Source organism: Ursus arctos, unplaced genomic scaffold (genome assembly GCF_023065955.2).
Source record: "Ursus arctos isolate Adak ecotype North America unplaced genomic scaffold, UrsArc2.0 scaffold_2, whole genome shotgun sequence".
Classification (NCBI taxonomy): domain Eukaryota; kingdom Metazoa; phylum Chordata; class Mammalia; order Carnivora; family Ursidae; genus Ursus; species Ursus arctos.
The window spans coordinates 76,779,389-76,791,891 of NW_026622874.1; the positions used below are offsets into that span (position 1 = coordinate 76,779,389).

General features: G+C 37.6%; 1 protein-coding gene across 15 annotated transcripts in view; it reads left to right on the forward strand.

Annotated features, from left to right (window-relative positions):
• Positions 1-12,503, forward strand: part of MRTFB (myocardin related transcription factor B) — a 270,940-nt gene that overhangs the window by 144,032 nt on the left and 114,405 nt on the right. For 11 of the 15 annotated variants that reach the window (XM_057315559.1, XM_057315562.1, XM_057315558.1 and 8 more), the window contains one exon: positions 7,012-7,227. In XM_057315559.1, coding sequence (XP_057171542.1) covers positions 7,074-7,227 — 154 coding nt within the window. In that variant the 5' untranslated portion in view covers positions 7,012-7,073. Of the gene's footprint in view, positions 1-7,011; positions 7,228-12,503 lie in introns of those variants that run through there. The other 4 variants (XM_044391546.3, XM_044391547.3, XM_048224686.2 and 1 more) reach the window with 2 other exon arrangements.

Consider the following 12,503-nt stretch of genomic DNA (forward strand, 5'->3'; position numbering starts at 1 on the left):
TAAAATTGACAGACCACTGGCAAGACTTATCCAAAAGAAAAGAGAAAGGACCCAGATTATTAAAATTATGAATGAAAAAGGAGAGGTCACGACGAACACCATTGAAATTGGAAGGATTATTAGAAATTTTTATCAACAGCTATATGTCAATAAACTAAGCAATCTGGAAGAGATGGAATCCTTCCTGGAAACCTATAAACTACCAAGATTGAAAAAGGAAGAAATTGATTTCTTAAACAGGCCAATTAATTATGAAGAAATTGAGTCAGTGATAAACAACCTTCCAAATAACAAAACTCCAGGCCCGGATGGTTTTCCTGGGGAATTCTACCAAACATTCAAAGAAGAAATAATACCTATTCTCCTAAAGCTATTTCAAAAAATAGAAACAGAAGGAAAGCTACCAAACTCATTCTATGAGGCCAATATTACCTTGATCCCCAAACCAGGCAAAGACCCCCTCAAAAAGGAGAATTACAGACCGATTTCCCTAATGAATATGGACGCCAAAATCCTCAACAAGATACTTGCTAATAGAATCCAACAGTTCATTAAAAGGATTATCCACCACGATCAAGTGGGATTCATACCTGGGATGCAAGCGTGGTTCAATATTCGCAAATCAATCAGCGTGATACATCATATCAACAAGAAAAGACTCAAGAACCATATGATCCTCTCAATCGATGCCGAAAAAGCATTTGACAAAATACAGCATCCTTTCCTGATTAAAACCCTTCAGAGTGTAGGAATAGAAGGTACATTTCTCAATCTCATAAAAGCCATCTATGAAAAGCCTACTGCAAATATTATTCTCAATGGGGAAAAGCTGGAAGCCTTTCCCTTAAGATCAGGAACACGACAAGGATGCCCACTCTCGCCACTATTATTCAACATAGTACTAGAAGTCCTTGCAACAGCAATCAGACAACAAAAAGGGATCAAAGGTATTCAAATCGGCAAAGAAGAAGTCAAAATGTCTCTCTTCGCAGACGACATGATACTCTATATGGAAAACCCAAAAGAAGCCACTCCCAAACTATTAGAAGTTATAGAGCAATTCAGTAACGTGGCGGGATACAAAATCAATGCTCAGAAATCAGTTGCATTTCTGTACACGAATAACGAGAACGAAGAAAGAGAAATCAGGGAATCCATCCCATTTACAATAGCACCAAAAACCATACGTTACCTTGGAATTAACTTAACCAGAGACGTAAAGGACCTTTATTCTAGAAACTATAAATCACTCTTAAAAGACATTGAGGAAGACATAAAAAGATGGAAAGATATTCCATGCTCATGGATCGGAAGAATTAACATAGTTAAAATGTCCATGCTACCCAGAACAATCTACACTTTCAATGCTATCCCGATCAAAATATCGAGAACGTTTTTCAAAGAACTGGAACAAATAGTCCTTAAATTTGTACGGAACCAGAAAAGACCCCGAATCTCCAAGGAACTGTTGAAAAGGAAAAACAAAGCTGGGGGCATCACAATGCCGGATTTCGAGCTGTACTACAAAGCTGTGATCACAAAGACAGCATGGTACTGGCACAAAAACAGACACATAGACCAATGAAACAGAATAGAGAGCCCAGAAATGGACCCTCAGCTCTTTGGGCAACTAATATTTGATAAAGCAGGAAAAAACATCCGGTGGGAAAAAGACAGTCTCTTCAATAAATGGTGCTGGGAAAATTGGACAGCTACATGCAAAAGAATGAAACTTGACCACTATCTCACACCATACACAAAAATAAACTCCAAATGGATGAAAGACCTCGATGTGAGACAGGAATCCATCAAAATTCTAGAGGAGAACATAGGCAGCAACCTCTACGACATCGGCCAAAGCAACCTTTTTCATGACACATCCCCAAAGGCAAGAGAAACAAAAGATAAAATGAATTTATGGGACTTCATCAAGATTAAAAGTTTCTGCACATCCAAGGAAACAGTCAGAAAAACTAAGAGGCAGCCCACGGAATGGGAGAATATATTTGCAAATGACACTACAGATAAAGGACTGGTATCCAAGATCTACAAAGAACTTCTCAAACTCAATACACGAGAAACAAATAAACAAATCAAAAAATGGGCAGAAGATATGAACAGACACTTTTCCAATGAAGACATACAAATGGCTAACAGACACATGAAAAAATGTTCAAAATCAGCCATCAAGGAAATTCAAATCAAAACCACACTGAGATACCACCTTACGCCAGTTAGAATGGCAAAAATAGACAAGGCAAGAAACAACAATTGTTGGAGAGGATGTGGAGAAAGGGGATCCCTCCTACATTGTTGGTGGGAATGCAAGTTGGTACAGCCACTCTGGAAAACCGTGTGGAGGTCCCTTAAAAAGTTAAAAATTGAGCTACCCTATGATCCAGCCATTGCACTACTGGGTGTTTACCCCAAAGATACAGACGTAGTGAAGAGAAGGGCCATATGCACCCCAATGTTCATAGCAGCAATGTCCACAATAGCTAAATCGTGGAAGGAGCCGAGATGCCCTGCAACAGATGACTGGATTAAGAAGTTGTGGTCCATATATACAATGGAATATTACTCAGCAATCAGAAAGAATGAGTTCTCAACATTTGCTACAACATGGACGGCACTGGAGGAGATAATGCTTAGTGAAATAAGTCAAGCAGAGAAAGACAACTATCATATGATTTCTCTCATCTATGGAACATAAGAACTAGAATGATCAGTAGGGGAAGAAAGGGATAAAGAAAGGGGGGGTAATCAGAAGGGGGAATGAAACATGAGAGACTATGGACTATGAGAAACAAACTGAGGGCTACAGAGGGGAGGGGGGTAGGGGAATGGGATAGACCGGTGATGGGTAGTAAGGAGGGCACATATTGCATGGTGCACTGGGTGTTATACACAACTAATGAATCATCGAGCCTTACATCGAAAACCGGGGATGTACTGTATGGTGACTAACATAATATAATAAAAAATCATTATTAATAAAAAAAAAAAAAAAACTACCAACAAAAGTCCAAGTGCAGATGACTTCACAGATGAATTCTACCAAACATTTAAATTATCCCAGAAATTATTCCCAAAAATTGAAGAGGAAGAAACACTTTCAAATTATTCCCCCAAAAATGAATACTTCAAACCTATTTTATAAGGCCAGCTTTACCCTGACACCAAAACCAGACAAAGATACCACAAAAAAACAGAAAATTACAGGCCAACATTCCCAATGAACACAGATGCAAAAATCTTCAACAAAATCTTAGCAAACATTAAACAAATGTTTAATGAAAACATTAAAAGGGATAGTACACCATGACCAAGTGGAGTTCATTCCAGAAATACAAAGATGATTTAACATCTGCAAATCAATCAACATGATGTAGCACATTAATAAAATAAAGGATAAAGTTATATAATCATCTCAATAGGTACAGAAAAAGCATTTGACAAAATCCAGTATCCATTTGTGATAAAAACTCTCAACAAAGTAGATATAGAGAGACGATACCTCAACATAATAAATGCAATTTATGACAAACGCACAGCTAACATCATAATGGGTGAAAAGATGAAATTTTTTTCTCTAAGATCAGAAGCAAGACAAGGATGTCTACTCTTGCCACTTTTATTCAACATAGTATTTGAAGTCCTAGCCACAGCTATCGGACAAGAAAAAGAAAAGCATCCAAATTGGTAAGGAAGAAGTAAAACTGTCACTGTTTGCTGGTGATATGATCCTATGTAGAAAACCTTAAAGACTCCACCAAAAACCTATCAGAACTAATAAATGCAGTAAAGTTACAGGATACAAAAGTAATATACAGAAATTTGTTGCATTTCTACACCCTCATAATGAACTAACAGAAATTAAGAAGGTAACCCTATTTACAGTTGCATCAAAAACAGTAAAATAACCTAGAATAAATTTAACCAAGAAAGTGAAAAACCTATACTCTGAAAACTATAAAACAGTGATGAAAGAAATTGAAGGTGACATAAATAAATGGAAAGATATGCTGTGCTTTGGGGTTGGAAAAATTAAAATTATGAAAATGTCCATAATACCCAAAGCAGTCTACAAATCAACCAATTCACTGAAATCCCTATCAAAATTCCAATGGCATTTTTCACAGAATTGAAACAAACTGAAAGTTTTGTACGGAACAATGAAAGACCCCAAATAACCAAAGCAATTTTGGGAAAGAGAACAAATCTGGAGGTATCATACTTTGGAATTTCAAACTGTACTGAAAGCAGTAGTAATCAAAACAGTATGGTACTGGCATAAAAACAGACAAAGATCAGTGGAACAGAATAGAGAGAACAGAAGTAAACCCACACCTCTGTGGTCAATTAACTTATATAAAGGAGACAAGAACACACAGTGGGGAAAAGACAGTCTTTTCAATAAACGGTGTTGGGAAAATTGGACAGCTATGTGTGAAAGAATGAAACCGGACTGCTTTCTTATACCGTACACAAAAATAAACACAAAATGGGTTAAAGGCGTAAATGTAAGACCTGAAACCATAAAACTCCTAGAAGAAAACATAGGCAGTAAGCTCTTTGACATCAGTCTTAGCAATATTTTTTTGGATATGGCTCCTTAGGCAAGGGCATCAAAACCAAAAATAAACAAATGGGACCACATCAAACTGCAAAGCTTTTGCAGAGTGAAGGAGACCATAAACAAAATGAAAAGGCAGCCTGCTGATTGGGAGAAGATCACTGTAAGCCATATATCTGATAATGTGTTGATATCCAAAATATATCAAGAACTCATACAATTCAATAATAACAACAGAACAACCCCATTAAAAAATGGACAGAGGACCTGAATAGACAGTTTTCCGAAGATGACATACAGATGGCCAACAAGCACATGAAAAGATGTTGAACATCACTAATCGCCAGGGAAATGCAAATCAGAAGCACAATGAGATACCACCTCATACTAGTCAGAATGGCTATCATCAAAAATGCGAGAAATAACAAGTGTTGGTGAGGATGTGGAGAAAGGGGATCCCTTGTGTACCGTTGATGGGAATGTAAATTAGGGCAGCCACTGCAGAAAACAGTATGGAGGTTCCTCAAAAAATTAAAAATAGAATCACCATATGATCCAGGAATTCCACCTCTGGGTATTTATCTAAAGAAAATGAAAAAACTAATTCAAAAAGATATATGTACTACCTTTATGCTTATTGCAATATTATTTACAGGTTCCAAGACATAGAAGTAACCCAAATGTCCATCAATAGATGATAAATGGATAAAGAAGGTTGTGTGTAGGTGTGTGGTATTACTCAGCCACAAAAAAGAATGAAATCTTGTCTTCTGTGACAACATAGTAGGACCTCAAGGATATCATGCGGAGTGAGGTCAGAGAAAGGCAAACCCTGTATGATTTCACTTATAGGTGGAATCTAAAAAAAACAACCTCATAGATATAGAGAACAAACTGGTGGCTGTGTGGGGGAGGGGGAACTGGCAGAATAGGTGAAGGCAATTAGGAGGTAAAGACTTTCAGTTATAAAATAAATAAGTCTCAGAGATGTAATATGTGGCATAGGGGCTGTAGTCAGTAATATTATAATTTTGTATGGTGACAGATGGTAACTAGACCTAGTGTGATCATTTTGTAATATATAAAAATATCAAATTCCTGTCTTGTTCATCTGAAACTGGTATAATATCGCAAGTGTAATTCAATAAGTTAAGTAATACATAAATAAATAAAACCACATTGAGTTACCATTTCACACCCACTGAAATAATTAAAATGAAAAAGATTGATCGTAAGTGTTGGCAAGGATATGGAACAAGTGGAATTCTCATTTGCTAGTAAGAATGCAGAATGGCATAACCACTTTGGGAAATACTTTGTTAGTTTCTTTAAAATTTAAATACTCAGTTGCCATACGATCCACTCATTTTACTCCTAGGTATTCATGCAAGAGAAGCGAAAGCATATATCCATACAAATACTTGAACGAGAATGTTCATAGCATTTTTATTTGTAATAGGAGCTGGAAACAACAGTGTTGGGACAGTATCCATCAGTAGGTGAGTGGGTCAATGGGCTGTGATAGCGAATGCTACTAAGCAGGCAGCAGTTTGTGAGATGTTTCACCCCTGCATAATGTGGCTCACCACCCTTTTAGCTTTCAGCCTTCAGTAAGCTTTCTTACTGTGCACTGCTCAGCCCCTAAGCCAGAGTCATGGATCGAGGGTTTCATTATGGCTTTGGTATTTCTGTTACCGATTTCTGTTTTAGTCAGAATGGGCCAGGTTATGCTGTAATAATAAATAACCCCAAATCTCAGTGGCTTAAAGGTTTGTTTCTGTGGCATGAACTGTATGTCCATTGTGCTGTAGGCAGGAGTTCTGTTCCCATGCTGAGGGAGGAGTCCTTATCTGAAACATTGCTGGGCGCTGTGAATGTTGACTTACTGTAAAATTGTTTGATACCAGACTGAGATTATGAGTGGGGGGGAGGGCAGAGGGAGAGGGAGAAGCAGACTCCCCACTGAGCAGGGAGCCCGATGCAGGGCTTGATCCCAGGACCCCGAGATCATGACCTAAGCCGAAGGCAGACACTTAACTGACTGAGCCACCCAGGCAGCCCTGATTTGTAGGAGTCTAGATAGATTTTCAAGCTAGACTGCCTTTTTTCCCCATCGTCATTAGATGACTTTCGTCTTATTTTAGAATGCATTAAAATCTTTAATGACACCAATAACTATAACTTTCTTTAATCCACAGTAGAAAAAATTATATAAAATACCTTTCAACTTGTATTTACCTGGTAAGTGCTGTTTTAGATGGGAAGTCTATTCCTGTGTGTTGGATAAAGAACCCAAGATCCAGAGAAGATAAATGACTTGGCAGTTGCTACACAGCAGTGAAGCTGGACTAGAACCCAGAATTTCCATTTTAATATTTTTGTGTAAATTGGAGAAAGATAAATGTACCATCTGCTTACATGTTTTTACTTGACAGTCTCTTCAGCAGGCCACATTTAAGAGAGGTCTTGGACGCCCGTCGCCAGTGGCTGGAGCACGATGGATCCCCCAGGGGTACTAGACGCCGAGGATGAGCTGGGGCCATTAGCCCATCTTGCCCCAAGTCCTCAAAGTGAAGCTGTTGCGCACGAATTCCAGGAGCTGTCCTTGCAGCCCAGCCAGCACCTGCCCCCTCTGAATGAGAGGAAGAACGGTGAGTTCTGCATGTGCAGTGGGGACTGGATTTAAAGACTCCCGTCTTTGTGGGCCCAGTTAATTCCTGTTTGGTAGTGATTTTTTTTTTTCTTTTTTGTCAGTTACATTGGGCAGCCTGTCACGGAAGGGAGAGCCTCAGGGGTTACTGGCTGGTTTTGAGTAACAGGCAGACTTTCACTTTGCCTTCAGTTCTTTCATTATTTCCCCACTAAGTATCTGGTAGAAGTATTCTTCTTGGAAACAAGCTCTAGATGCAACCATTTTAGCACCAGATTTCATGCTAGGCTGGCAGTGGAGGGTAGCTTCCTGCACTGATGCCAGGGAAGATGGACTGTGGCTTGGACTAGACTCCTCCCCTTTCCCCATCTCCAATTTGTTGCACCTTAATTTCAGAATTGACAAAATTTAAGCTATCTTAATGATCACTAGGAAAGTAAGAATTTCTTATTTGAGTATTTTTCTATGAATGGGTATAGGATATGATCACATTGTCAGTCTTTGCCTGTCGTTATGTACAAAGTGAATATTTTCTATTTATTTGGTATCTGTTCAGGAACTTTTCATTGATCCCAGAGGCTTGCCAGAGTCTCCGGAAAACACAACATTTTAAATGTAATTACATTAAATGTAATTTTAATGTAAATGGATAAGGACAGATGATATACACTTAATTTTAATGCTTAAAGCAAAAACTAACAAATGTAAAAATGCTAAAATTTACAAACACATCAAGCATATATATTAAAAGGGGCCACATGAAGAATTTCAACTGAATTTATTGTGCTTTCTACAGTTCTGATGGGTTTTACATTTACAAATATACTTTTTTAAACTTTTAGTTTTAAAAGCCAGAAGAAAGAAAACCTTTCCCTTCTAGAACACTTCCTTATGTACCTTGTTACTTATTTTTCTGGGTTCTGTTTCCCAGTCCTTTTCATTATTGGCTTTATCTTATGCAGGAAAATGATATGCTGCAATTCTTCGATCTTTAGTACATGTGTTTGGAGTATACTTGTTCTCCCTTTGAATAGGCCTCTGGTACTTGTTCTTGGGCATAACCCTTGTCGAGTGTGAGTGGTGTAAAGCAACATTTTGGCTCAGGTGCTGTCAGGCCTTTCAGGAGGCTGTGCTTGACAATGGCTTTAGAACCTGTAGAATTAGGGGCCTTCATTTCTAAGACAGTGGCTGACAGAGTATGACCATATTTACTAAAGCATGACTAAATGTCATCTAATTCACACGGTACCTTTGGACCTGTGTAATGTTCAGATTATTATCCTCAAAAAAAAATACGAGTTGTGCTGGTATAAAATTACAATAACACACAGTAACTCAAGACAGTGGTCATTTGTAGCGGAGGAGGGAAATGTGTTGGGAAAGTTTATACTTTGTGGTGATTTACTTGATAAAGCACACCACATTCTCTTGCAAGAGTGTTGTCTTGAATATGTATGCCTGAATATAAGGTTAGCCTGAGTATTAAGTAGTCTCCCCATATAAACTTTTAGAAAGATGGAGTAAAAGGTAAAAATTTTAATTGAGTAATTTAGTTACATGTACATAATTAAAATGACATTTCATGAAACTGCAATAATATAGAAGGATTGCTCTAGTCACACTCATATTTCATAGAACCGTCTTGCTCAGATTCTATCTATGAATCTTTGTGGGAAGTGCTTTTTTTTTTTTTTATCATCATCAGAACCCCTTGGCATCATCCATCTAGCACTAAAATCTGGGGTGTATCTTCATTTCTGTCTCTTTTGTCTTGAGTTACAGTAGTTTTTGAGTTCACGCATGATCTGAAACTGGAGATTTTATGTCTAGACCACAAGCATCATTGACAGAACAGTGGGGTTGAGTGCGTGCCTGCGTGCGTACGTGTGTGTCTTACGGTTGTATGTTCACAGTCTCTATAACATAATCACTCGTGTGATTTGTGATTGGTCATAACATTTTATGGGGCTGTGGTTCCTATTTTAGAATATAATTATCTGTTTTGTTTTGTGTGAGTAGGTAACACATTCACTGCCCTAAAATGTACAGTGTACAAACGGGTCATAGCGAAAAGTAGGTCACCTCCCAGTCTTTCCCCTTAGCTACCTAGTTACTTCCTCAGAATTAACTACTGTTATTTGTATCCTTTCTGACAGAATAGCATTTGACGACTTTTTTAAAAGCAGTTTTTCAAAGTCTCGTTTGTAACAACACTCAGTACTTTCAATTTTAAGGTTATAACCTAGGACTAATTATTAATGTGTTGACTTTTTCTTCCCCCCCTTTTATGATTCTACTAAGATATTTTTATAAACATCCTAAAACTAGCTTTGAATAAAGTTAATTTTTGAGCAAATATGTTTTCCTCAGATACTTTTTTGTTCACTATTAAGTACATGAAAAAACATCTTATAATCTGAGATGCTACGTAAAGACTCAAATAGCAGTCAGTCTCCTCTCTTCTAGGAAGTGCCTTCAGGAAGTTAAAAACCTTACCTTATATTCAGGCATACACTCTGATTTCAGGCCTATGCTATATTAGCCTGATTTGCATATATATTCCAAGGCGTACATGGAATCCTTGTACAGCTATCAGAATCTACCTTTTTGATAGTTGTATGAGTAGAGTGGAATCACGTGAAGCAATAGGGAGATACAAGAACCATAACTGTCTTACCTTACTGACTTTTCCACGTTTATTCTTCATTTTTAAAGTATTCTTAATGCCACATTTAGGTCATATCATACATAAAATGTAGATCTTGGCTTCAAAATTAATTAATACAAAGTACTGTTAGATTATTATGAAACAGTCAAATTTAGGTATTTCCTTGGTGATTGTGTTTCATTGTTAGTCTTAAGCATTTGAATTTCACTTGTTTGAGTTCTTTCCTCTTCCAATTGGGGAAAATGAAGATATTTCAGTTTGGATTAGTGTGTTAGAAGGATCATGTCACCAAACAGTTTATAAATAAACCTAATGAGGACAAAGAAGTTGACATCTAAGCAGTAATGCCAGGGTCTTCCCTTATCTTTGACCAATATTTATGTTGGTAGTGTAGCGGAATAGCAGAATATTCCTACTATTGCAGTAAATGTAAAAGATGCTTACTAAAGATAAGCTAGGGTTTTTCTTGATTCCTGAACATGGCCAAAATAATTCCATAACTAGTGGTACCTCAAAAGTAAGGCAATCAATTGGACCATTAATTCTTCCCAACAAGCAAGTCCTTAGTAGAGGAAGTGTGGATATGCAGTGATAGACCTTTACTAAAACAATGCATAACATTCCTTCAGATGGTAAACACAGACAGTAAAAGGGAAATCAGTCCAAGGGACGGTTACTTGTTTATTGTCAAACTAGGGAAAGCTCAGGAGCTGTAAGTTGAATCTAGCTTTATAAAGGCAAGGAAAGACAAAGTAGTTGGAAACAACATGCCTGAAAGAGCTTCAGCTTTTTGCCCTGTGCCCCCACTTAGAGGAGACCACGAGTAGGAAGCTTATAGTTGTATGTCCTGAGGTCATTTGCGAGACTGATAAGTAGGCTGGTTGATGAATTTAAGCTTTTAAGTCATTGCCAGCATTATCATGCAGTAAAGCAGATAAGTTGACATAGATTCCCCCTTTTTAAAAACAGTTTGGTATTTTAATACTTCTTGGTACAGCTCTGAAGATGAGGCTCAATCCTGTAAACATGGCCACAGATACACCACAGGCCAGCTGTCAGTAGTATCAAGTAGGTGGAAAAATAGTATCTGCCACTTTTCTCTTCCTGTATTAACAGGCTTTTTCAAACTATGTACTTTGAAATAGTCAGCATGTTTTTAGACCTCAGAAAAGAGGAGACTTCTTTGTTATTCTTATCTTAAACTTTGGTATTTCTAGTGTTACTGCAGTGGTTGGGTTTTTGAGTTGATGGTCCCATTCTGAATTTTTATTCCTAAGGTTTTCCACCCATAAAATTTATCACAGTAAAACAGTTGTAGACCATCTCTTGTTCTGTTCTAGAATGATCATACTAGAGAGAAAATAATTCATTTAAAAGTTTTTTGCACACAGGGGAACACAAGGTAGTTCTTTGCATTGGATTCAATACAGGAATTAATACATTTGCAGACAGTCAGATGAACTTTGCTTACCATGGAACCCAGCCAAAGAAAATTGCTTGCCTCGTACAATGGAAAATAAATGGTATTAGTTCACAGCTGGTCTTTTCTTCATGTTTTACTTTGGAAACATTTCCCCACTCCTCGTTAACCTGTTAGGCGTACTGGCACTCCAGGTGTTTAAATGCACAAAGGTGATGAGTATTTGTCTGGAACAGAACCCTGTTTCTTAGAGTGTACGTGAGATGGTATGGCCTACTGGAGATTGGTGAGGAAAAGGGAGAATATTTCTGTTTTTCTCTGGAGCAGACAACCAGACATAATATTCTCAGAGTATCATAAATGGGAAGGCAATGAATAGATGCTAAATAACCAGATTCTTGCTTTCCCTTTCTGTAACTGGAGGAAATAGAAATGAATAATTTTCTATAAAATCCCCTTGTCTTGGCTTTACTATTAACATATTTAGGATCTTGAATATTTAAAATTCTCAATGATGTTAATAAACAGTGTAATACATTTAGATAATTTCTTTTTCTGCTTTCAGGAGGTACTTCAGAGTACTTAGACGGAGAAGAGAAATATATACAATTTCCTTAATTAATCTCCCTTCGTTGCTAATATGCTTTTAAAAATTAAGCTTTACACATTAATATTAAACACAATTAGGAAGTTTAAAAGCCAACTGTGAACCCCCTGACAACTGCAAATGAAATTCTTGATTAATTGTGGTAGCTTTCCTATTCTTTTTGTTTGTGACAATCTCTTGAACCTTTCAAAATGAAAACGAAGTCATATAAGTAGCTTAAAGGTGAGGTACTCTCTTTCGCAATATTCTTCACCACGTCTCCTATTAAATAGCATGTTTTGTTTCACAATGTAAATAAGCATCTATAACCTTGTCCACCTTCTTTTTTGTTCTCTGGGTTTCTTGTTTAGACAGTTTTGCTGTTAGGAGGATTTAGTCTGCTTCAATGCATTGCAGAACACACCCAGGCAGGGTGTGGGTGAAGGCAGGGAGGGGGCTGGGCATTAATTTACACCCTCCCATTTGCAGCTGGCAGTGTCAGAACAGTACCATAGGCATCCTTCGGTTGTTGCTGAGGGGGTAGATGGAGCTTACAGTTCACAAGTACATCAGCAAGACTGTAGGCCCAGGTTAGCACACCTG